This window comes from Macrobrachium rosenbergii, chromosome 56 (genome assembly GCF_040412425.1).
Source record: "Macrobrachium rosenbergii isolate ZJJX-2024 chromosome 56, ASM4041242v1, whole genome shotgun sequence".
Lineage (NCBI taxonomy): Eukaryota > Metazoa > Arthropoda > Malacostraca > Decapoda > Palaemonidae > Macrobrachium > Macrobrachium rosenbergii.
In genome coordinates, this window is record NC_089796.1 from 66,614,071 (window position 1) to 66,638,862 (window position 24,792).

General features: G+C 39.1%; 1 protein-coding gene and 1 long non-coding RNA gene across 2 annotated transcripts in view; both read right to left on the bottom strand.

Moving 5' to 3' along the window:
* Positions 1 to 12: 12 nt before the first annotated feature.
* LOC136836707 (uncharacterized) lies at positions 13 to 10,818 on the bottom strand. The gene is made up of 4 exons (XR_010852449.1): positions 10,722 to 10,818; positions 6,852 to 7,030; positions 5,281 to 5,452; positions 13 to 600 (listed from the first exon to the last, which is right to left on the bottom strand). It is a non-coding gene; the product is annotated as an uncharacterized lncRNA (long non-coding RNA).
* A 4,445-nt stretch (positions 10,819 to 15,263) lies between these two features.
* The window catches only part of LOC136836466 (irregular chiasm C-roughest protein-like), a 50,002-nt gene continuing 40,473 nt past the window's right edge, over positions 15,264 to 24,792 (bottom strand). Inside the window, exons 7-13 of the mRNA XM_067100731.1 lie at positions 23,813 to 24,058; positions 22,904 to 23,041; positions 21,744 to 21,893; positions 21,014 to 21,127; positions 20,141 to 20,226; positions 17,957 to 18,123; positions 15,264 to 17,655 (exon numbers count right to left, since the gene is read on the bottom strand). Of these exons, the coding sequence (XP_066956832.1) occupies positions 18,103 to 18,123; positions 20,141 to 20,226; positions 21,014 to 21,127; positions 21,744 to 21,893; positions 22,904 to 23,041; positions 23,813 to 24,058 (755 nt within the window). The 3' untranslated portion in view covers positions 15,264 to 17,655; positions 17,957 to 18,102. The remainder of the gene's footprint in view (positions 17,656 to 17,956; positions 18,124 to 20,140; positions 20,227 to 21,013; positions 21,128 to 21,743; positions 21,894 to 22,903; positions 23,042 to 23,812; positions 24,059 to 24,792) is intronic.

Sequence of the window (24,792 nt, forward strand, 5' to 3'; positions counted from 1 at the left end):
ATGCATTGTTACACAGATTTATTGCAGATTCATAAAGTAACCTCGAATCACACATTACGACGTGGTTTCGAAGTGCTTGAACTTTCTCCGTCCCATTTTGAAACAAACCCCCCTTGCCTTATGCCCCTTCCACGCAAGGGGGAAAGAGACACGACGGGCGCTCAATGCCCGTGATTATCTGGCTTTTAAACAGCGTTGCCAGATCACACAGTTCAAGGCAGGGTGTAGGCACAGGCATACTGACTTGGACCACAAGCCGGGCAGAGTGCAGTCAGGCAACGTGGTCCCTAGTCCAACCCCCATCCATTCCCTCAACAACGTGGCACGGGCACTTCGATGGTTTGCCCGTGGTTTCCTCGTCCACGAAGTCATCTACACTCGTTATCGCCATTCACCCACAAAATTGGTAACAGTGTCTACCCGCCGTGCATTTGCCCCTCGTGTGAAAAGGGCTTTAGTTGGCAATTGACGCTATATATTTTCTCTTGGAGATAGTCCGCACAGTGTGATTTCTGATGGGCTACCACGGGTGTAAAATCGCCTCCAAGACCATCTGGTGATATACTTCCCCTTTCCTGTGAGCTTCTCAGTCCTCCTTTCCTGAAATGAATCCAATGTTGTTCATCTCAAACTTATTCCCTTTATCAATATTCCAGCTATATAAAGTTCCTGCTTCAAGTTTGGTTTACCTCAGATATTACACAATTGAGAATTTTACTTTCATCACTAAGAATTATTAGTACTTTAAAAGTATTCACATTGCCTCTTACATTACAGAATGGTTACAAGCTACCAAAAATATGATAGTATAGCATTTATCAGCCAATGAGGAAGTTAGGAAGCAGTACCTCGAATATACATGAGATTATTCACGTCAGTGTAATTTAATTTGTGCTAAATGTTGGTATTTGAATTTCAAAGAGACTGTGTGGGTGCTACTTAATGAGAAATAAGAGTCAATCCGCAGGAAAGGCAGCAATACCAAATACTAATACATAAATACCTCCTGTATAATATTTGAAGTTCCAAAACATTGAAGCTCCCCTACAGCAAAACATACCAAGCATAACTACACGTAGGGAAGGGATAAGCACTGATTAATAATAAAAAGTCAGGTTGCTAAATAGATACCGGGAATTTATATCGAACACGACTTAACAAAAATGAAAATTTTTCCCAGGATAATTTAAAGTTGGGCAGCTTTTCGACTCATACTATATCGGCGCAAAATGTATTCGTTTCAAAACGACTACTTCTACTCCTACGCTAAACGTAGATGAAGATGGAGATGGAGATGCAGAGAGAGAGAGAGAGGAAGGACGAATTCACCTTTGAGAGCATGTCCTCAAAAAGCAGTTTCTATTCCCATCATACCTTCGTCAAATAACGCTCATTGAAACTGATAACTTTTTTTAATTCAGGAAAAGTGATTTCCAATTATTTCCAAGAATTTATTGCATTATAATGACTTTTCTGCATTTCTCCAGTTAAATGGAGTATGGTCAAGATAAATTAACTGTTACGATGGTACTCTGCATAATTAAATCAAAAGTAGGGACAACTTGCCAACCCATGAAAATACTAAATTGCAAGTTTATCTCAAACTATGATTAATTTTAGGTTTAATAAATAACACAAACCTTAAGACTTAAGAGTCACGAAAAATGAACAAACCTCAAGCTTTAAGATACCAAAAACTAATCCATTAAGTTTACATGCAGATAAAAACAGCCTTCAGGAAAAGCTAATGATAAAAACGCCCTGGCTCCTTCGGTCTGTGTCCGTCCATCCCCTTCAATATAATTATGCCTTCCGTGATTTATCCTTAGAAAACAATTTTGACCAAAAGCCTAGCGCTGGGACCTATGACGTCAGTCAACGCTGGAACGGAAATTCACAGTAAATAAGATTGAAAGGTTAACAGGAGGAAAACATTGCAGTTGCACTACTAAAAAATTGTTAGGAGAGGGTGGAAATGAAAATGGAAGAAAGAGAAAATGAACAGATAATATAAAAAAGAATGAAAGGGGTTGCAGCTGGGGGTCGAAGGGACGCCACAAAGAACCTTAATACCTACATGCACGAGGTGCACCGAAAGCACTACTCCCTACGAGGGCGATATGTCCTTGCAAGAGATTTATGAAATATTTTCTGCATTAACTGCATATGTCTTTTGATGTTATATCCGTAATACCCTCGCTATAGTAAATAAACTGACCACTACTACCACTCCATCTCAGTATACGAGGAAAAATACCTAAACCATGCTTCTGTGAAGGGTGCACCAACCACAGACCTCTCTCTAGTCAGAGAGAGAGAGAGAGAGAGAGAGAGAGAGAGAGAGAGAGAGAGAGAGAGAGAGAATCGTAATTAATTAACTGACGTTTACTAAGCTGACGCTGCTATCTCGTTTTCGCAACGCTCAATGTTAGTCCTCAGATTACTGGAGTTGGAACTGAAGAAATATTCTATAGTACTTTATCTTCATACTAAAGAAAACGCACCCTACATCTCCTGTGCCAACTATAGTCACGAAGATTTTAATTCCAACTACTGAAAAGACCCTAAATTTGGGCTGTACCTTCGTAAATTACAGTTATAGACTGACTGAACAGACATGAAAAGAAAGACTTCATAATCTGAAAGACGGATAACTAGAGCAATCTACCAAACTGTCTCATCAATTTAAAAAATCCTCGATCTCACGCTTAACCATTCCATCTCACCTTCCTCGAGAGTTAATACTCAGCAATCACACGTGAAACATGACTTGCAAAGTATCTTCATACGCTTCAACTTACGCTATATGGCAGAGGGACCAGTGGAGAATGTACCATTACAGAGACTGAAAGAGTCCTTTAAGTGCCATCAGGAATAACATGCCAGTGACCTAGTCACTGATAAGCTGGTCAGAACATGGGAAAACCTTATAGAGAAATGAAAAGGTCCAGAAGTTTATGAAGAGTGACATCAATATCTGAAAAGGGGATGCATTAAGTAGTTTATTTAGAAGAGTCCGGCAGGCAGTCTTGATCCAGTCTTGATGACGGGGCAACTGCAGGAAAAAGTACACCACGTAAAGAAGAGAGAGATTGATCTACGTACTTGTAGGTCTTGAGAAGGTACTGGATAGTAAGGCAATTTCAGGTAGGCTTTGTGAAGGTGGAGGGTACCAAAATGAATGAAGATAGTGGCAGGTGTTTCCAAGGGATAAACGGTCAATGTTGGTGCCCATCCACAGTCACCCCTGAGCCTTTTGTTCTATCTTTTGGAGGAAGATACAGAAGAGTGCAGAAGGGTGGTCCCTGGTGACTGCTACGGAACGCTGGTAACCTAGTGTTAAGAGCAGAATGAGAAAAGAAGAGCTGGTAGATATGTGTAAAAATAGGAAGAGTGGGATGGTGAGAGAATGGGAATTAAAGTAAACAGAACAAATCTTAATATGACTAGCAAAACAGAAAAGGAAAAGTTCAGTCAAGAAAGTGGACTTAAATGTTGTGAGGAAAGGTGTGGGGGTGAATTTGATACTATGTACTTAATGTTATAGATGGCGCCGCAAAGAGATGCTCAAGATCGCAAACTACACAAGTAGTAAGGACTCACAATGACCGAAATTTTTGAGGAACAATTAGGAAAGAGATAAAGGTGGGACTCCATATTGGAAGAAGTTAAGACTTCTGTTACCTTGGGCACAATGGACTGTTAAGGAGTATTGAGAGGATAAGGTTCATAGGCAAAGTGCCGTAGAAGAAGAAAATGCAAGTGGTATCCAGAAGCTGTAAAACATACAGATGGTTTGGGGCATATGAGAAGGCGAGATGTGGAACAGCTAGTCAGAGGAGCAGTAGCTAAGAAAGTACCAGGAAGAACAACCGTACAAAGACCCAGGAAATCAACGGCAAAGGGCATAGGCAAGACTGGGGTGGGGGTGGGGGGATTCAGCTAGAAAGTGCATCAAACAGAGAGTGAAGAGAACCCCTCCCACGTCTGACAACTTCAAGGGAAAAGCAAATTGATGATGACGACAACTTTCCTATCTGGAGGAGGACTATCGACCTCGGTGGAGCTTACAAACCAAACTACTTTGATTCCCTTCAGCAGTAAGTTTTTCAAAAGATATTGGAGGAACTTCATATTCACTGACGATTAAAAAAAAAAAGCGGAAACGTTGCTTCTCTCTGAGGTTGTACCTAAGTTTGCTCTAAATAAGAAACTACTTGCTGACCGTGTTCTATGTCTGTCATTTATTAACTTTTCTCTACGTAAACTAGATAAATGCTGATTTTTTAATGTATATATTTCTATTTCAGAACGGTCAAAACATTGAACGAAGTAAATAATTTCCAAACTAGTCGTTTAACTTCTGCTCGAAAAGGAAAGAAAAGACGATAGCCATCACAGCAAAAGTTAATTCAGCTGCCTGTCAAATATATTTTATGATGAAAATAGACCCTTGATGAATGCCAGTCACATAGTTAGAGAAGCACCACTAGATCCCTTTACTCCCTGACGAAACTCACTCGGGTGAAACTGTCAAGGTCATCCAACCATTCTTCACGTCCTTCCACTCTTCAAACATTCCTTGACGCACTGATTTTAATATATGACGCAACTTTTCCATTTTAGTTTGATAACACTCATTGACAAATGGTTTATATTCAGTTTTTATAAAAGTTTCCACAAACTTCCTGGCCATAAGGCGCGGTAACTAACGTGGTCTCTTAATTCAAATGTCAGTGAAGCTACTTGTTGTAATAGCTTGTCAGAAAGAGGACTTTACATAAAATATGTAAATTCTGATTCAAAACTCCCAAAAATATCTCGGAACTTTGCATCCTTAAGCAGCAAGTTTGGTATTTTAAGAAGTCTAGAATTGTGCCCAAATGAAGAGATGGCCTTTACAGTGTTTTTGAAAACCGTGATTATGAAAAGTCACTAGCTAAGGGTCATTTAATACCTAAACCCACGCTTTATACTTTGGCAAACTTTGATTTTATAGGTAACTAATGCTGCTTTAAGGAGTGTTAGGTAATGGATCTTCTCAAACTACTAGTTCTTTTGGTAGGTCATTTCAAATGCACATACCATCACTATCGACTTGATCTATATCTACAACCAGAGAAGAATCCAAACACACACAGGAGACAATTCTATGCAAGGAAGTTTAGATGTTTAGACCTAACAAGGTGAAAGGAAAGTCGAGAAGAACTGCAATAACTCTATTATAAAGGAAAGTGTCTACAATAGGTCTAAATCAGTACGGGTATTATGATTTCTTACTTGGACTCATTATTTTGTTTAAGGCGAGCGTTCGTCCAAGGATGGGAGCTTCGGCGTCAATAACCTTGATGTTGTGACGCCAGACTTAGTAGCTTTAAATCAATCAATGGGAGCTTGATGTAACAGGACACGTTAGTGAAGAGATATTGTCTATCGCTCGAAGATAGTTGATCTGAAAATTGAAAAGAAAACTTCATAACTTTGAAATGAGTACAATTACAGGTTTTTTTTTTTTGAGAGTGGAACTTGTATTAAAACCTGTTGCGATAAAAAGACATACTCCTCGACTAGGCTCTTACTTTTGCACGTATATAACTTGAGAAGCAATGATATCTGTCAGATTCTCATGAAATATAAGATCAGTCTATACTTCCGAAAATCTTCAAGTTTTAAAACAGGCATATTAATTCTAATGGCGTAAAAATGTTCTATTTTGTATATTTCCTTGCAACTGTGCAATAGTGTAAATATCTGTTGCAACTGTGCAACACTGAATATTTTCTTGCAACTGTGCAATATTGTGTAAATATCTGTTGCAACTGTGCAATACTGTAAATATTTGCTTGCAACTGTGCAATAGTGTAAATATTTCCTTAAAACTATGCAATATTTTGAGTAAATATTTCCTTAAAACTGTGCAATATTTTACATTAGTTCTTTAAACTGTGCAATATTTTGATTAAATATTTCCAAGCAACTGTGCAATGTTTAAATATTTCAATAAAACTGTGGAATATTGTGTAAATATTTCCTTGAAATTGTGCAATATTCTGTCAATATTTCCTTGCAATTGTGCAATGTTTAAATATTTCCTTAAAACTGTGCAACATTGTGTAAATATTTCCTTACAACTGTGCAATTTTGTGTAAACATTTCCTTAAATCTGTTTAATAATATGTAAATATTTCCTTAAAACTTTTCAATATTTTACATAAATATTTCCTCAAAACTGTGCAATATTTTATGAGCAAATATTTCCTTGTAACTGTGCAATGTTGCAATATTTAGTTAAAACTCTGTAATAATGTTTAAATATTTGCTCAAAACTATGCAATATTGTGTAAATATTTACTTAAAACTGTGCAATATATTTTTTAAATATTTTCTTAAAACTGTTCAATATTTTAGGTAAACATTTCTTTAAAACTGCGCAATATTGTGTAAATTATTCCCTAAAACTGTGCAATATTTCCTTGCAGCTGTGCAGTTTTTAAATATTTCCTTAAAACTGTTCAATATTTTGTACAAATATTTCCTTAAAACTGTTCTATATTTTATGTAAATATATCCTTAAAACTGTGCAATAGTGTAAGTATTTACTTAAAACTGAGCATTATTTTGTGTAAATATGTTTCTTAAAGATGTGCCGTATTTTATACGTAAATATTTCCTTGCAAATGTGCTACATTTTGTGTAAATATTACATTGCTGCTTTGCATTATTTTGTGTAAATATTTCCTTAAAACTGCGCAATACTATACTGTACTTCCAATCAAGCAAGCAGCATTTAAATCAACATAAGCCGCAACACCTACAGCAAGACCTGTACAGTTTTCTTGCATACAACTTACCATGGTGGAATAAAACCTCTTCCTAAAGGTTGTCTCTACATCCTTCGTTTTGGGGTCTTTTGCCACTATCTTGGCAAATACTGGAATGGGCGAAAACCAGTGGTTTAGTTATTCAGTTTCAGTGGAATGCACAGCTCACTTCTCCAATCTCAGAATGATCCACAAACTTGCAAAAGTTTCTGAAACAGAAAAAAAAATAACTCTCGTTACTTAAACTTACCAAGACTGCTCTGCATTTGATAAGAATAATTTGTAAATTTACCCATACTTCTCACGATAAAGTGTTGGTGGCTCGATGTGTTACACTACTACGAACTAGAAAATTATCAATATACAGTAATATGTTCATTTCCAAAATTCAAGACAATATGGTACAGGAATGGAATGGAATTGAATGGAATATAATATATAGGCCAAAGGACAACCGTTAGGACCGTATGAAGTCATTCAGAGGTCAAAATAATGTCGAAACAATTTTTTTTAAAGGATGAAAAGTAAGACGGAAGAAAGAGAATATGAACGAAGGTACAGTAAAAGTAAAGGGGTTACAGTTAGGGGCCAAAGGAACGCCACAAAGAACCTTAAGTAATGCCTATTGTACACCGCATGAGCCCCTTTGTGGGGTATTGCCATCAGTGGGCCTCACGTGGTTCACGGTAAGCATTACTTAAGGGTCTTTGCAGCGTCCCTTAGGCCCCTAACAGCAACCTCTCTTATTTCTCTTACTTTACCTTCATTCAGATTCTCTTTCTTCCATCTGACTTTCCACCTTCTCTAAAAATTATTTTCTAATGCAACTGCGAGGTTTTCCTCCTGTCACACCTTTCAAACCTCCTTACTGTCAGTTTCCCTTTCAGCCCTTCTAGACCTCAGGTCCCAGGTGTGCCTTCTTGAAATTCTTTATTTGTTTATTCTACACCGAATGAGGTGCACTGACAGAACTAGCCCCCTACGGCAAATAAGGTATAAAAAGCATCTAATAGGTCTTCTAAAGAAAACCTTTTTTATGTATCTGTCGCCTCATTACTTCCAAAACTGCCCAGGCCACAATGATCTTGACATCCACTAAACTAGATTCAGACTACCACACCTGCGTCACTACCCTAGGTCACTCATCGGGGTTAGCCGAGTAGATCCTACGAGGCACTCCTAGACCATCCGGTAAGATAACCCAGAAACTAAACATTTGCGAAAATTGAGAGTCGATATGAACTTCAAGACACTCTACACAAGATTAGTTATGAAACAGACCGTTAAATTTTTTTTCAGGAAAACTATAAGCTCTGTCCCATGTGATGGACTTTAAGAGGGGCATCACAAACTAAATTTGGAGATCGGGACGTCGCCAAGTGAACTCACTCCCCCTCCCCCTCCCCTGTTTTGCCTTCCTTGAAGACCAGCCGAGCCCTTCAAATGGAAGTCGAAGCTTCGTGTTTTTTTTTTTTTTTTTTACTTTTTCTCTTATATAGAATTGACCTTATTTTGTTCTATGTTCATCTCCAGAAGATGAACATTTCATCCAAAAATCTCCATTATTCCTAATGGCTATCAGTGCATTAACGATCATTTGTTGTAATGAGGAAAGTTACGTTCATAATTCAGATTGTCGTATTAGGAGTGAGTTACATATTTCGAGAAACAGTTCAAATAAATGATATATTATCTCTTAATATTGAGTCTAGATAAATGAAAATAATCGATTTTAAGAGAATCAGATTTTTTTTATTTAACCCAGAGGGCTCCAAGATACATCCTTGGTGTATGCCTTGTTCCCAAAAAATCTATTTCCATCACTACCTTCAATAATCTTGAAAACCCACAACCACCGAATCACCTTATGACGTCAACAGCATTCAAACTTCCACAGATTTTTTGGATAATAAAACATTTGAATTACGAAAATTTGGCTATAGGCTAAGCCAAGCACTGGGCCACTTTCAGCCATTCAGCGCTTAAGACAAGTGAACAGAGGGAGTGGGTGTGGTTGGACAAGATGGAGGCAAGAGGCTGAAAAGTGGGTGTAAACTTGAGATACCACCTTCACTCAGAATGAATTATGTTTAACACAGAATTCACTTTATCAAATGAAATATCTGGCATAACTCGCACTTAAACTATTTTTTCAGCTGAAGGGCACCAGGACCTTACAAAAGAAGCCTACTTACCCTTATTATTTTATTTTCCTTACGTTAACAAAGACCATTTTAAAACCTACGGCTACTGGTACGGACAAGATCCAGTGCTGGCACATGGCCATCTTCACTGGGCAATAAAAACCAATTAACTTTTACTTGGTAACAAACTCTACCGAGTGTTCCAATTTAGGTAGATGGCTCGTCTAGACAAGACATGAAATACTGAGTAAAAATATTTTCAAAGTTTGGTAACAGTAAAATATTGTTGTAAAAATCTGCTCTATGCAATACGTCCTCCTCCTACCTTAAAAATCGACAACTCTACCGAAAAACTCCGCCCTCGAAAAAACAAACAAGACAGTAAATTTGTCATCACACCTGTACTGGATCATATCCACCCTTTCCTATATTGTTCAGCCAAAAAGCTTCATTGATAAACAATATCACCGTGCGGAGCTCTTCCCTAGGTTTATCGATAATTATGGTAAAATACAGTTTTTCAAATGTGACCTTTGCAATATGACCTCATCCTGACTTGAAAATCTGTCTAAACCGAGGTTTACAATAATGATCAATCATCATCATTACCTAACTGGAGTTTGAGGGCCACTAAGGATTCTGACTGATTAATGAATCAATTTAAATAAAATGGCACTTTCTCTACACAGCCGATCTTCCTGCCAGGAGCACGATGCTGGGTTTGGTCGTCGCTTCCAAGGGAATCCCACACCCTCGTTGGCTCAAAGTACAAGTTGGATGGGTGAGGATTAGCTTTTTCAGAATCCTACATTCTTAATCAGCTTGCCATTCTCATCATTATCAGCAGCAGTCCACCACCCGCACCCCTCCCCCTCCCCCGAATTTCAACAGACATTGAGAAACAGCAATGTGTTTAACAAGAGTAGCCCAGCGAGGAAAGCTGTCAACCAGTGCACCTCATGTGGTGCACTGAGAGCGTATTAAGTTCTTTGCACGTGCCAGGCTGCTTCTTAAACTTTCGTTCTTCTATATTTCACTCCTTTCATATTTTCTGTCTTCCATCTTGTGCACCCTCTCTAACAACTGTTCATAGTGCAACTGCAGGGTTTTCCTCCTATTGCACCTTTGCAAACTTTACTATCAATTTCCATTTCAAGCAGCTGAAGGACCTCATTGGTCCAAGAAGTACTTATGCTGGCCTATATTCTGTCTTCAGTTTAATTTTTTCAATGCAACGAGGTAGCCTACGTGAAGCCCACACAGTATGGAGCAAAGTCTTCATTGCCTAAGCATTCTCAACAAGACAGACCTTATAAATTTAGACCAGCTGGAAATTGGGACTACATTCACAGTATATTTATTCCATGTAGACTACAGTGAAGCATCGCTCTTCAAGTGTGAATTAAGCATATACACTGGCGACACAACACTCATGACTGTAGCCTATGCCCAACTTGACCCATTCAATACTGGCCATCTCCTTTGGCCCAGTCTTGGGATGCGAATCTCTAGCATTTATTCAAGAAAAAGACAGGTAGTTTAATAAACACACGAAATTCAGGGGCTATACTATCACGTCCTCTCACTTACGGATAAAATTCCTCATCAGAAGCTTTGGGAAAGCAACACTGACACGTCTCTCGGCCTGAGCCACCTCTGACTGTAACAAATCACGAATTTCTTAGTTACCATAACACTCTTTTGTTTTCTGTGTGTCTATTCTTAAGTTCCTTAGCAGCTTTGCCAGTTAACTCACCATAATAAACGTCAATATCCTTCATCGTTTGGAGTCACATTGTCAAAATAATATCCTAAAGGAGGACGAACAAACATGGCGACACTAAGTCAATGCTGCAGTCGACTGAAACCTTCTAAAAACAAGCCAATCACAAAGATGCGCTCCCTTCGAACAAAGGGGAGTAAAATGACTTCTGATTGGCTGAGAGAAAGAGAAGAAGAGAGAGAGAGAGAGAGAGAGAGAGAGAGAGAGAGAGAGAGAGAGAGAGAGAGAGAGAGAGAGAGAACCATAAAGGCCTAAATAATTTTACAGTGACTAACATTTTTTTATTCGGTGATGTCATAAATGCTTTCCATTCAAGGTCTTTTAATAAAAATCAAAGTATGTAACAGGTCACGAAAGTAGCATCAAGAGATTTCAGGCTAGTCACCCACTTGATATTTAGGTTTTCTTATGTGTAATTTATAGAAAACGAAGATCTTCAATATTGAGGCCTCACTATTTTAATATACTATTTCTTTATATTTATATAAATGAATGAACGGGTTGAATCTTGGGTCACTTGGCGTTATTCGAAAATGAATAATCCAGTACTAAAACATTTGAAAATTAATGACTTACATTAACATTCATTGCCTATCAATCATTAGAGGTAAATCGCCCATACCTACCACAGTATTGGAATACTACTAAATATTTTTTCCTTTGCCGTTTCACAGAAATATTTTAATGAAGATAAAATCTATTTCTTAGCGGCAAGCGAAAGAAATTCAAATAAGCCTTAGGTATGCATACTAGCATATGTATCTACTCAAGTACAAATGAAGTGGGGAAAAATAAAATGTTTTGGAGTATTTGTTTTCATAAATTTGAAAAAAAGTAAAATTTCGTTTTTCTCGCATGTAGAGGTCGAATTTTTTTTTTTGTTTCTGTATTCACATTATACGGAGCCTTATGCCAAAGCTCAGAGATATAAGTGGTGTCATAATTGAAGCATGGTAAAGGCCCCAAAGTCCCAAAAGCAATGAAGATTCATTAGGAAGCCAAGTAAAGTCACCTGAGGAAACGGATAGAAGTATGAGGCCGAGAGCAATGCACCTACGAAGGACCTCTAGCACCATTTGCAGTGGGAGGAGCTGAGAACCCGTTGGGAGTGGAAACGGCCTAAAAAATGTATTTTCATTAACGTTTGCAATGATATCACCTGGACTACAGCAACCCCTTACAGCCGAATTTGTACAGGAGTAAACAATTCAAAGTCCTACTAAACTTGACAAAGCTTCTCCAACAGAAAGCTCTTTGATTTACCTAATGACACTCACAGACTTATTTTATAAAACTGAAGTTATGAACATTTAAAGCATTTAAAGCCATCATTTAACAACAAAGAGACTAAAATAAACCTAACGCTTCCCAACTTGTGGACTGAGAATAAATGACCTGCTATCACGGCAGTAATACTGTTAATAGCATACTACTTTACCGAAAGTCATAGTTTTTACACCTAGAGGTGAGATATTATGGTATTACATTCATGGTGCTTGCTGTAACGGGCACAAACAGTCCTTACAGTCATATTGACTGTAGTCGTTGTCATAGACAGTCATTACCTCGTAATTATCATAGTTTTTACTGAGATCGTTCATGGAATGACGGAACTAATCACGAAAATAAGTAAATTAGTAAATGAATAAATAAATAGAGACGTATAAAAGATACATTGACTCGTACAGATTATTCATAGTGATCCAAAATTGCAATAGAAATGCAGAAAAATGAATATTTATGAAAAAAAAAAAATTGTGAATACAAAAATAAACTCTCGGCCTGGCTTCGGTTGGTTAAACCGAGTGCAGAGGTCTTCACCAGGCTTTTCGTTCTAATTAAGACCTTACGGTGCTTACACACGCTTCAGAAGGTTGTCTGTGCCGGCACAAGGCCAGCTTCATTTAAACTTACTGCCAAACCATCGTCATAAAAGATTGGGGAAGGGATTTGGAGTGTTTGTGGAACCCTAGGCGGGACTGTATTAATAGATTGTTGAAGTTGTCGATATGAATAGCCTGTGTAGTACGTATAACCAATGAAGTGTGAGTAGCTTGCAAGAAACTGTACTGAGGCGAGTGGCTTAGTGTGTCAAGGGGTTAGAAGTTGTCTATGAGCCTTCTATGACCTTTTAATAGTAATATAAAATATATTGATACTTTTTGCTATAGGTTATGTGGACTTCATTGCATTTTACTTTCATTTTCTCCGCGTAAATAAAGGCCCATTCTTCATCATAAATAATCAGTGAGAGAGAGGAGAGAGAGAGAGAGAGAGAGAGAGAGAGAGAGAGATAGCAATGATTTATAAACAATACCAAAAGAAGAGGAGAGAGAGAGAGAGAGAGAGAGAGAGAGGAAGCAAACAGACCTAGAAAAACGTCGGCCTCAACTTGATCATCATTGCTCAGTGTTAGCATTTCCATTTTCCAGTAAATGTCGGAACGAAGAACGAAAACTGCACCCATTCTTTCCGTGTGTCGGGGGGAAAGATTCTTCGACCAAACACAGGAATTCAAGGAAAAGCAAAACCCCGGGCAGGAGGAGGAGGAGGAGGAGGAGGAGGAGGAGGAGGAGGAGGAGGAGGAGGAGGAGGAGGAGGAGGGCGGCAACTCCCTCCTCCCTCCCCGTGGTTTCAAGCGCTGCGCGATCGTCCAGTCCGCCGCTTCACTTGTCCTAATTCCGCATTTTTCTCCGAATCACTTTCGACTTCCACGTCTTTCGTACAACTCACATTCTCCCGGAGTAGGCTGTGTGGAAGATTAAATTAGTTTTCCGGGGTTTATGGTCGAATTTTGCCCAGTAAAGACCGACTTTTATCCTGGATCTCCGAAAAACAAGGATTTTGTACTAGCTCGCTGAGAGGGGATGAACACTCGATAACTGATTTTCGCTTTTCGTGTGATTTTCTGAACGCGCAGGAGATCGGAATAAATTATACCACTACTAATTAGCTATCCAATGTCGTGATTACCTACATTGAATGACGTCACAAGCTTGAAGTCGTACATTGCAGAAATGAGAGTCTGTTTGTTTAGCAAATGAAACCTGCGTAGTCTCCTTCTCGACCCTTACAAAGAGAAAAGAAAAGAAAAAGTTGTTCCCCCTTTACTACTCTTTCCACAGCATCGTATCTTTCCAAAACTGTCAACAACGACATTTTGCACCTAAAACTGGTTGTTGAACATTATCGCCAGCTCATCCAGGATTTCAGGAATTCTGGAATTCAATATCTCGCTCCCATTCCTATTCTGGAATAAACAAAGTTATTGGAAGAATTTTCAGTACTTTAACTTATTGATTTCATCACATTTTTTTTCGGATACTCTATCACTGAAAGCGGTCATTCGAAGGTAAGTGATTTTACCATCGGAGTGGAATGGAATATAAAATTTAGCCCAAGGCCAGGCGCTGGAACCTATGATGAGGTCATTCCGCGCTGAAAGGGAAATTGAGAGTAAAAAAGGTTTGAAAGGTGTAACAGGAAGAAAACCTCGCAGTTGAATACACACTGTTAGGAGAGGGTGGAAAGCAGGATGGAAGAAACAGAATATGAACAGAGGTACAATAAAAGGAACGAAAGGGGTTGTAGCTAGGGCCAAAGTGACGCTGCAAAGAACCTTATGTACTGCCTACAGTGTACCGCAGGAGGTGCACTAATAGCCCTATCTCCCTAAGGGTATTTCCATCTTCGGATTCTAGTTTTCAGCGGAGAACGCATCCAAAATATGTGTGGAAATTGAGAGAGGAACTAGACTCATAAGAGCGCCAATCACTTTTCCCCTTTTATGATATATCCCCCACCATCATCCCCGCACAGAATATTGCATTCCTCCTCTATTCAATAACACGTCCTCGTTTTGTTTCTCCTTATTCTTCTTTATCTTCTTGTTCAGGGAACTGTGCAACAACAACTTAGGCCTCGTTTTTCTCTTCTTCCTTTTCTCAAGTGGAAGGCACTGCTAGATTTCCACTTCAACAACTCATCGTTCAGCCTTCTTTTATAGGAGCGGAGGCCGTTGGGATGGACAGCCTAGTACCCTTTCCTGGGCCAGTTCAGAAGAAAGGTTAAGTTTCTTGCTGAGACACCCAATTTGCTCATTAATCTTCCTCCCTGTACTTACTTCTCTGTAGAACAACTTCTCATTCTTTCTGAAGTAAATGCTCTCGTTCTAAATCACCGCAGCTATTTTTTTCTTTTTTTAACACACTTTCTTTCTCTCTCTTTCACCTTCTTGACCACATCTTTCAGCCTTCTGTACACCTTCTGTTTGGTTTAGCAACTGCACCTCGAATTTTTTCTACTTGCCTCTATCAACTCCTCGTTTCTCATCATTGCTCCATGATTGGGTTCCAAAATGGAGTCATAGTCGATGGAAATAAGTTGAGAGAAGAGAGAGAGAGAAGAGAGAGAGAGAGAGAGAGAAGAGAGAGAGAGAGAGAGAGAGAGATTACTAATCACAAGTAAAATCCATCAGAGAGACCTATGCTAACAGTCACAAGTAAAATCCATCAGTATACGTAAAATATATTTGGCATTTTTAAGCGTTATGTACAATGAAATAAGATACAAATACTTTGATATGTACAGCGATATGTTATAAACATTACATACAGTAAGTGATATGAAATAAAAATTGCATGCACCGGTCGTAAATACATACATTATGTACATGGCAGTAAACGCAATACGCTCTTTCCCACACAGATCTCTTCACTGGTCGTTATGTATTCAATTGCACAACGTGTGTAATCAGTTGCGCATGGTATGTATGCAATTGCACGGGTTATGTATTCAATTGCACATTGTGTATTCAGCTGCACAGGGTATGTATGCAATTGCGGTTGCAATGTGCGGTTGCACGAGGTATGTATGCAGTGCAGGGTCTGTATTCATTGCAGGTAAGATATTCAGCTGCACAGGGTATTTATGCAATTGCACAGGGTGTGTATTCAGCTGCACAGAGTATGTAGTGAGTACTGGGTGTGTATTCAGCTGCTGAGTATGTGATCAGTGCACAGGGTGTGTATTTAATTTACTGTGTGTTTTAAGGAGAATGTACAAATGTATGCAATGATACAGATTATGCATTCATCTGCACATGGTGTGTATTCAACTTCACTGGGTGTCTATTCAACTGCACATGGTGTGTATTCAATTGCACTGGGTGTGTATTCAACTGCACATGGTGTGTATTCAATTGCACAGGGTCCCTGGGCACCTACGATCACTCAGAAGTTGAACCAAAACTGTGACCAAACTGTTTCAGGTCTGACAAGGCTGGACCTGGAACTCTGAACGACACAAACAACACTTTCTTGGTTGACACTTTTGGGAGGTAAAGTGTGATCACCTTGCCTTAATGAAAATAACGTCCATGTTTCTTCCTAATAAAAAACACATTCGAATTTCTGTATTTCTTATTAAACTTCTTGAAAAATCGCTGTTAAAGATGTTTTTAAAACGACGAAAATGGCAGCGGAACTGACAGCAAGCCGTGTTCTTGATTGGAAAAGTGGGACCCCTTGGTTTTGGTCATTCTTCTTCCTTTTCCGTCGTAAAAATCAGGGTAGTATAAGATGGAGATTCTCTAGAACACAGTTCCGCAAAAGGAATTAATGTATCCCTAAGTCCAAGGGCACGAACCGTTCCGTATGCAGAAGTATCAACAAAACAAATGAATTTGTTTTTCCAACTACAATAAAAAAAAAAAAAATTGGCCGGTTTGAATCCTTTTCACGGTGTAAAGATGTGTGAACTAATGAAAAAATTATCTTCATGTCACAATACATCCGTTTGCGATTTGTCTTTGGTACTGGACGCATGCGCATGAGCGTTTCACCAAATTTGCTACTAAAAGTCCTTCTTACTTATCTCACTATTAGACAAACGCATTTGTAGAAAAAAATTTTTGTACGCAAGATACTATACATCTTTCTCAGTAATTAAAAGTCACCTTTATAAAATTAATCTTGTAATCATTTCAATTTGGGGGATCTGGGGCTGGGGCGGGGGTTGGGGATTAGAAATATGAATATCCTTGAACGAGGCGTTGCCGGTGTAGCCAGATAACATTTCATGTTGCATTACACTAATCTTTGGAATCCACTTGGAACATAACACTTTAACATCACAATTATTGATTTTTGAGAGCAGATCATATCTACGAATTTGGTAAGTGTTACAGTTATTTATATGCTGCCCTGTCACGCTTCCAGAAACATTCCTCCGAAGTTTCTTGGAGTTTTTCGGTCGTCTTACGATCTTATAAATCAGTTCATCTGATTTCTTTTTTAAAAGTTATACGATGATAAAGCAGAGTAATCAAAACACAGTATATTACCGCAAATACTTCGCTGTGTATTCAAGCAAGAATTCAAACGCCTCTTTGCGGGACGTACTAGGGAACGAAAACATAGACTCCTCAGACGTGCGTGGCCAAAGTTCCCTGTAGCATCTGAGTCTTCGGCGAGGTGATGTACTGGGCGGGATTGACAGGGATGCCCAGCCTTGGCACCGTCGAGGCGAACGTGCTGCCGCTCAGGGCGGCGCCGTTGCTTCTCGAAGAAGTCTGCAGTGTAAGCGGGAGCGTCCCGCAGGCGCCGCTGCTGCTCCTGCCGTTGAAGCCGTAATCCCCGAGGGCACTCGTAAACCCGGGCAAGATGCCGAAGGCGCCGTCGTGAACGTCTTGGTGGGAGCTCCTCCTTTCGTAATCGCCGTACCTCGGGTAGAAGGCGTCGCTGAAGTGCTGGCAGGACTCAACGCCCGAGCTGTTGCCGATGTTTCCGAAGGCGCTGGAGTCCGCCAGGAAGCCTCTGGTAGGGGACGGGGTGTGGTGCTGGACGGGGGAGGGGCTGGCGTGGTGGTTGTCGCAGCCTAGTCCTCTGGTGGGGCTGATGTGTCCGTTCTGGAAGTCAGACGTTAAAATATCATGTTATTTACACGCTGGTGTATCGAAAAATGCATTAGTATACGATTGGTGTCCGTTTACACAAATAGAGAGAGAGAGAGAGAGAGAGAGAGAGAGAGAGAGAGAGAGAGAGAGAGAGAGAGAGAGAGAGAGAGAGAGAGTTGGTCAAAATCTAGGGTGCAAATATTCGCAACGTAGTTAACATTTAAATCACATTCCCGAATTTGGGTTTTCATGGGTCTGGTGATTTGAGTATTTTCTGGTTTCTTGTATCTAAGAAGAAAAATACACTCACAGCCATTTGACAGGAACAATAATGAGCAATGTCTGCATTAGATGTAGGGTTGGTGGAGGGTTAATGCTGGGCGTCGAGGGGGCGCGCTCCTAAATGTTTACCTCCCCAGCCCTCGTCCGCTCACTTCATTGTTGCTCATCGAATTTGCGTCATAGAAGTCCGAACTCCACCTGGAGGAAATCCATGAAGTCATCGTCAGGTGAAAGAAAGTGACGCTGCTGCCTCGTTTATCGAGATAATGAATCGTGGAGACAAATGGTTACTACTCTCACCGAGGCAGTGATTTAAACACATTATCAGGTAGTGATCACAGATTTAAATGTTACATGTTTTTAATTTTTCGTTTTGTTTTGGATTTTGACAGGAGCGTGTTTTGAGGCTCAGTACTTTCTTAATTTTCAGGTATATTGAAAAAAAATAATCGGAAATTGATCAGGGAGATTCAGTAGAGGGGTTACAAAAATTGAAAAGTAGGGTACCTTAAATTATAACAAAAAACATTACCCTTTACCATGCAAAGTCAATTTTCGATCTTTTTAATTACCAATTCACCATTATTCTTCTGTCCACTAATTTGTTTCTTTGAGAATTATGGATGTCCTAACAAACTTCTACTGTCTGTCTATTCAATACGAACCCTTTAATCTTAAATAGCCCAACTTCCATGCAATAGCTATCCAGTCGCCATCTGTCCTGATCTGGAGCAAAGAATGCCCCACTGAATAAGCCCAAATGTAGATGCCTCCATTGTCAGTCTGCCTGTCTACCGGTTCAACAACACAAATACATTTTCTACGTCGCTCTCCTGGGACTTCACCCATCTGCGTTGCGTTGGGAACTTAAATATTGTCGTATTTGCTCCCGAGCATCGCTGTGATTACCTGTTGCCTTGATTGCTAACAAATGTCTCGCTGCTTTTTGTGGTTTTTGAGTGATTAACATTAATTCTTTGTGCCTTGTCATCTTCAGGAATGTTTGTGTGCTTATATAAGTAACTCTGGAGTTGTACTTTTAGTTTTCTGTAAAGGAAAACTATTGTGTCGGCTTTGTCTTCCGTCACTTTGTATTCCTGTCGCCTCAAATCTTAAAACTACTGAAGCTAGAGGGCTGCAGGTGGTGTATTGATCATCACCCTCAATCTATCAAACATGCAAATTACAGCCCTCTAGCCTCAATAGTTTTATTGATTCAGGTTTAAGTTAGCATCTCAGAGCCACAGGGGCCGTGGTTGGGATTTTCTGGGCCGCGGCTCTTACAGCATTATGACCAGGGCCACCAGAAGATGAATATATTTTCAGTGGCCTGATTATACGCTGTGGCGGCTGTACAGAAAACTCGATCGCGCCGAAGAAACTTCCCGGCGCATTTATGTTTCTATTTTCTTTTGATGTAATTTTTACGACATAGTTCACATTACGTTTACACTATGCTTACACTATTTAATAATTCTCAGATAATTTTGATTGCATGTTGTGACATAAAAAATACTTATTTTGTGTAGTTTTGTTTGCCATCGGATTTTTTTAAATTGTGGAATCTTTTTTTATAAAAGCGTCTGGGCATGCGCTATGGAGCTTTTCTCGTTCATTCAGGACAAGTAAGTGCCATTTGAGAGCCTTTGCAAGGAAGTAAGATAACCTATGAGGAATAGATTAGTCTGGAAGATGAGACTCGTGTTATAAATAACATTGTTATCAGCTATTACAAATACTGTACTTCACTTGCCACATCAACTTACATTCACTATTATTATTATTATTTATTATTATTATTATTATTATTATTATTATTATTATTATTCGGAAGATGAACCTTATTCATCTCAAACAGGCCGACAGGAGCCAGTGACTTGAAATTCAAGCTTCCAAGTGTTCATTTGAAACAAGTTACAGTGGATAATACGAAATACAGATCACTTATTACAAAACAAAATGGAATGAACAAATGATTAAATAAATAAACAAAAATGTTAATAAATGATCATAATTACAAGGAGAATTGTTTTAGGGTAGTAATGTATTCCACCTTCGCTTGAACCTTCGAGGTCCCAGTTGTACAACTTCCTCAGGGAAACCGTTCCACAGTCCAACAGTGTGAGGAATAAAAGACCTCCGGAACTGAGAAGTTCGGCAGCGAAGCACATTATAAATTATGAATTCATTTATGGTTTCAAGTACCAAGGCTTACCTTCAAATCGGATTCATTTGCCGATGAGTTTTGATCATTTGCCTGAAGGCTCACCGTCTTTTCGGGCAGGCCATAAGGCTTTCCACCTGTTGGGGGACAATGTAAAATTACTGAAATGAAACGAAAAATTATTCAATGTTCACTTAAATGAAGGTTCTTTGTTCATTTTATGAAATCAGTTACTTTCATGTTAACATACACTGTTAAAATTCTTAGTTATACTAAATAACACTACTACAAAATGTATTTTGAAACAGCCTGACAGACAAAAGACGGGCAAAGTTTGTGATTCCTTCCATTTCTTGTCTTGCGTTTTTTATTACTGATAGGCCACACATATCAAAATATAGTGATTATTTATGTATTTCAGGTCAACGCAATGGAACACAGACTAAGCAACCTGGATCGGCTACGATATCATGTTTAATGATGCTTAGCACCATGGTACTAATGTTTGGAAAACTTTGGTGGGCGCGGCTGAAACAGGTCGAAGCCTTCACCCACAATAAAAAAAAAAAAATGCCAGAGGATTCTCTGCCCTCTGCTTGCTGGTCTTGATGCTTGATGCCCTCATAGCAAAAGCAAATTGTTCAGATATTAACAAAGAAAAAACAGGAGAGGACAAAGAGTAGGGTCTGATCCCGAAGGAAGATGACAGAATTGTTTTTGACATGGTACTAGCGCAATAAAAGACGTCCCAGAGGGTACTGTGCCTTCTGCGCGTTAGCCTTGGTGTTGATGCCCTCACAGCAAAAGCAAATATCAACAAGGAATATAAAAACATGAGAGGAAGAGGTGGGATGAGGCAGACTTGACTCTTGAAGGATGAGAGGGTGTAAGAATCATGAAAACTGGAAAATCTGGATTACTTACCTTTATGCCTGGATGCGTTCTTTTTGGCGCACATGATCACCATCATGGCAACAACGAGGACCAACATCACGCCTCCCGTTACTCCACAGACCAGTAACAGCAGAGGGAGAGTTTCTGTGGGTAGATAAGATTTATATCTATGTAAAGTCTAGTCAAAATTTTGACTATTTTCGATACTAAGAATTTACTGTGAACAATACGTACATCTCCAATACATTCCCCAAATACTCAGTGTATTAACTGCATGGTTTATTTTATGCCTAAATTAAGCTAAAGACAAATTAGTGGCCAAATTTGATTTACAGGACTTGATTCAAAATAGGATTACCTCCCGTAAGCTTTGGTTGGTAATTGTAAATCCAAACAATCTAATAAGTGCATTCAATAATTCCCTACCACTTTGCTTCAAATATCGAAATAATGACTTTAGAATTATATAAGCACCTTTGAGCAAACTGTTTTTCAATAAACATGAATACAGGAGATGTCAGCAGAATGCAGGGATGAAATTGTTCCTCGCTTAAATATCTGGATAATCAGAGGATTCCTCAACTGCCCTAGGCAAACCATCCCACATTTGGAGTTGCAGCCAAGATTAAAAACTCCTAGCATACTGAGTTTTATCTCGGCTACAACTAAAAATGCGGAATTATTTGTCACAGCATATAACCTACGAGCAACACAACCCCAGGACGATCTGCTGAAAAAGAACCGGTAACTTCGTACTCACTTCTCTTGGTCAGCAGGATCTCGGATAAGTCTGTACCGTACTCGTTGTGGACGGAACATTTGTACGGTCCGAAATCGGTCGCTTTCGCGTCTCTGATGACCAGCGTGTTGGATGCCCTTCTTGAGCATCGTACCTCCTCGCGTGATTCGTCTGCTTTATTAATGCCCTATTCTGTAAAAGGAACAAGCCCATGACAAACAAATAATATATAGGTGTTCTTTTTGATTGGACCTCTAGTTTAGTTTTACTTTTTGTCCCATTTTTGGTGTTCGTTTATGGACGTGATTCGTCTGTTAATATTAAATGAATATTATTTTTATTTCTATTATTAATTAATTTAATGGTATTCCTTATAAGGAAAATCCCTATTCATATGGAACAAGCGGAGTTGTTGACAGTTTTGGTCCGACAGGATCCCACATGGGCCAAAGAACTGGAATTGAAAAAAGTTTCAAAACTTTAAAATTCCAAATAATATGAGGTGTTCAAGGTGATTTGGGTTAGATAAAACAAGAACAGAGGAATAAAGAATATAAAGAATATCTCTATGCTCACAGGCTGTGCAGGGAAGAGAAGTAAAAAATGAAGCAAAGGAATGAGGAATAAATGGTAAATACATATTAACGTTAATTTATATTGCTGATTATTAGATGCTGACGAAGGAACCCTAATTTCAGATGTATGTTAAAATGTTAAACGATTGAGATAATGAGGCAAAGTAAAGAGGTAAAGATAATTACTGCCTAAACAAGCTTACACAGAATGAAGTTGGAGATGTTATTCCAAAACACACTAACGTCAAAACTTAAAATTAACTTGGTCGAACTTGTATAGTAATCAAGATACCGCGACTCTAAGTGAGATTTTTAACGGTCCCAGACCACATTTCTGTTCTACAGGCTTAAGCTTCCTTAAATCTAGTTGCGTTACACGTCGAGTGCGAGGAGGAGGAGGAGGAGGAGAGAGAGAGAGAGAGAGAGAGAGAGAGAGAGAGAGAGAGAGAGAGAGAGAGAGAGAGAGCAGGTTTTCAGAAGTCTCAGGTTTGCCTAAGTCTACCAGTTTTCCAGGTTGAAGACACCAGAGGAAGAAGCAGGTGTTCAGAATGCTGATCTTAGTCAAGTTTTCCATGACGAGCCCAAGAGAGAGACTCAAACCCTTACCCAAATCCACCAGTTTTCCATGGTGGGTCCAAGTGACGGAGAGCGAGGGCGCGGGAGCAGCAGCCACTATGCATTCCACTAACACAGTTTCCCCCTGGTTCCCCCACTGTTCCCGTTCGCTGATGATGCGGGGTGGACCTGGAAACCCCAAAAAGATGTTTCCTATTGTGAATCAGCTAAAGGAAATGGAATCTACTTAATCCTGTTTCAGTAACATAATTTTTTATAAATATTTTCAGATGTGGTTCGATTATTTTCTTGGTGAAGTTTCCACTTTGTATTAACACTGATGGACTTATTCTTGAAAAATGTTATCGAAACTACTTGTCGTTTGTGTACGGCATGGAAACAAGATGCTGTTGATACTGATTCTAATTTAAGTTTTTTTTGTGCTAAATTGACAAGATATATACTACCAGATATTTCAAAAAGAAGAAATGCATTATGAACAACACTAAAACTTTCCATACGGAAAGTTATTTTTGAATTATTTTAGCATGTTTTATTTTGTGGTCACATTATCAAGAAGTGGTCAAGCAAGCCCATACAATCTGTGTACAGCGATTTTTTAATTTCTTTTAGGATTCACTCAGAATATTCTTTGGAATATTGAAACACATAAATTCGTGATTCGTGACAATCATAAATAAGTGGATAATTACAGAATTATTTTTGCGAGTGATATTTGCACAGAAGCAAGCTTTTTAAACCTGATGCTTATCATAATCATTATTATTACTACAGGTTACCTTCAAAAGTATTGTGGACTTAAGCCCTGATTATTATATTATTATTATGACAATGACGCGCAAGATATAACAACATTCTCAGGCCCCTTGAAACATTGTGGCATTATCCGAGATTAACGTCACTGAGCTCCAAGAACTGTAACTATAATTAAAGTCACTACCTTCAAGAAAATCGTAGCAGTTGCCGATATATCGGCAAACCCTTGCACTTGGGCAACGCACTGGTAGGACCCCACGTTGCTTCTGCTGGCAACCACGTGAAGGGAAGGACCCTCTCCGACCAGCCTGTCATCCTTTATCCAGACAATGTCCGGTTCCGGACTGGCATCCACAAGGCACTGCAAAGTGACGTTCTCGCCCAGTCCCGCGTACTGGTCGGTGGGCACATGCACGAATTTAGGCTCATCTGAAAAAGATGTAGGAAAAAACGTTTTAATATCAGGCTCATCTGCCAAAAAAAAGGAAAAGAAGTGTTAATATCTAATGGTAGGAATAGGAATGGGAATAGAAAATGTAGGCCAAAGGCCAAGTATTGGGACCTATGAGGTCATTCAGTGCTGAGAATAAAGTTGAAAGAGCTGTTAGGAGAGGATGGAAAGTAAGATGGAAGAAAGAGAATATGAACGGACGTATGGTTAAAGGAATGAGAAGAGAGTTGCAGCTAGGGCCGAAGGACGCTGCAAAGAACCTTGGCGGCTGCTCATTGCACACCGTGAGGTGCATTGATGTCACTAGTTCTAAGGGAATCTCAAATAGTGATCAGTTATTTAAACGACAATACTATTCCTGAAATTGCAGACAAAATAAAGCCTGGTCATAACTTTACGTGACCTTGATTTTATATTCAAAATTCGGATTCGAGATTTATTGTGGGAACTGCGGTCAAAAAAAAAAAAGGAGGGAATCGCGAAGTTGTGAGGTCACTGCATGAACCCACGGTGTTTACACAGATCTTGTGATTGTGACTTTTCGTTATAAGTCGGTTATACGCAGCCCAAACTGTCTTTTAGATAACGTTATTGGCTTTTTAAGGTATGAAGCATTATGAGTAGAAGCGTCGTCAACTACAGATCAAAGGAAACCAGATTTTTGCGTCAAGAACTAAAAATTGGTAAAAATTCAAGACATTTTAAAAATCAA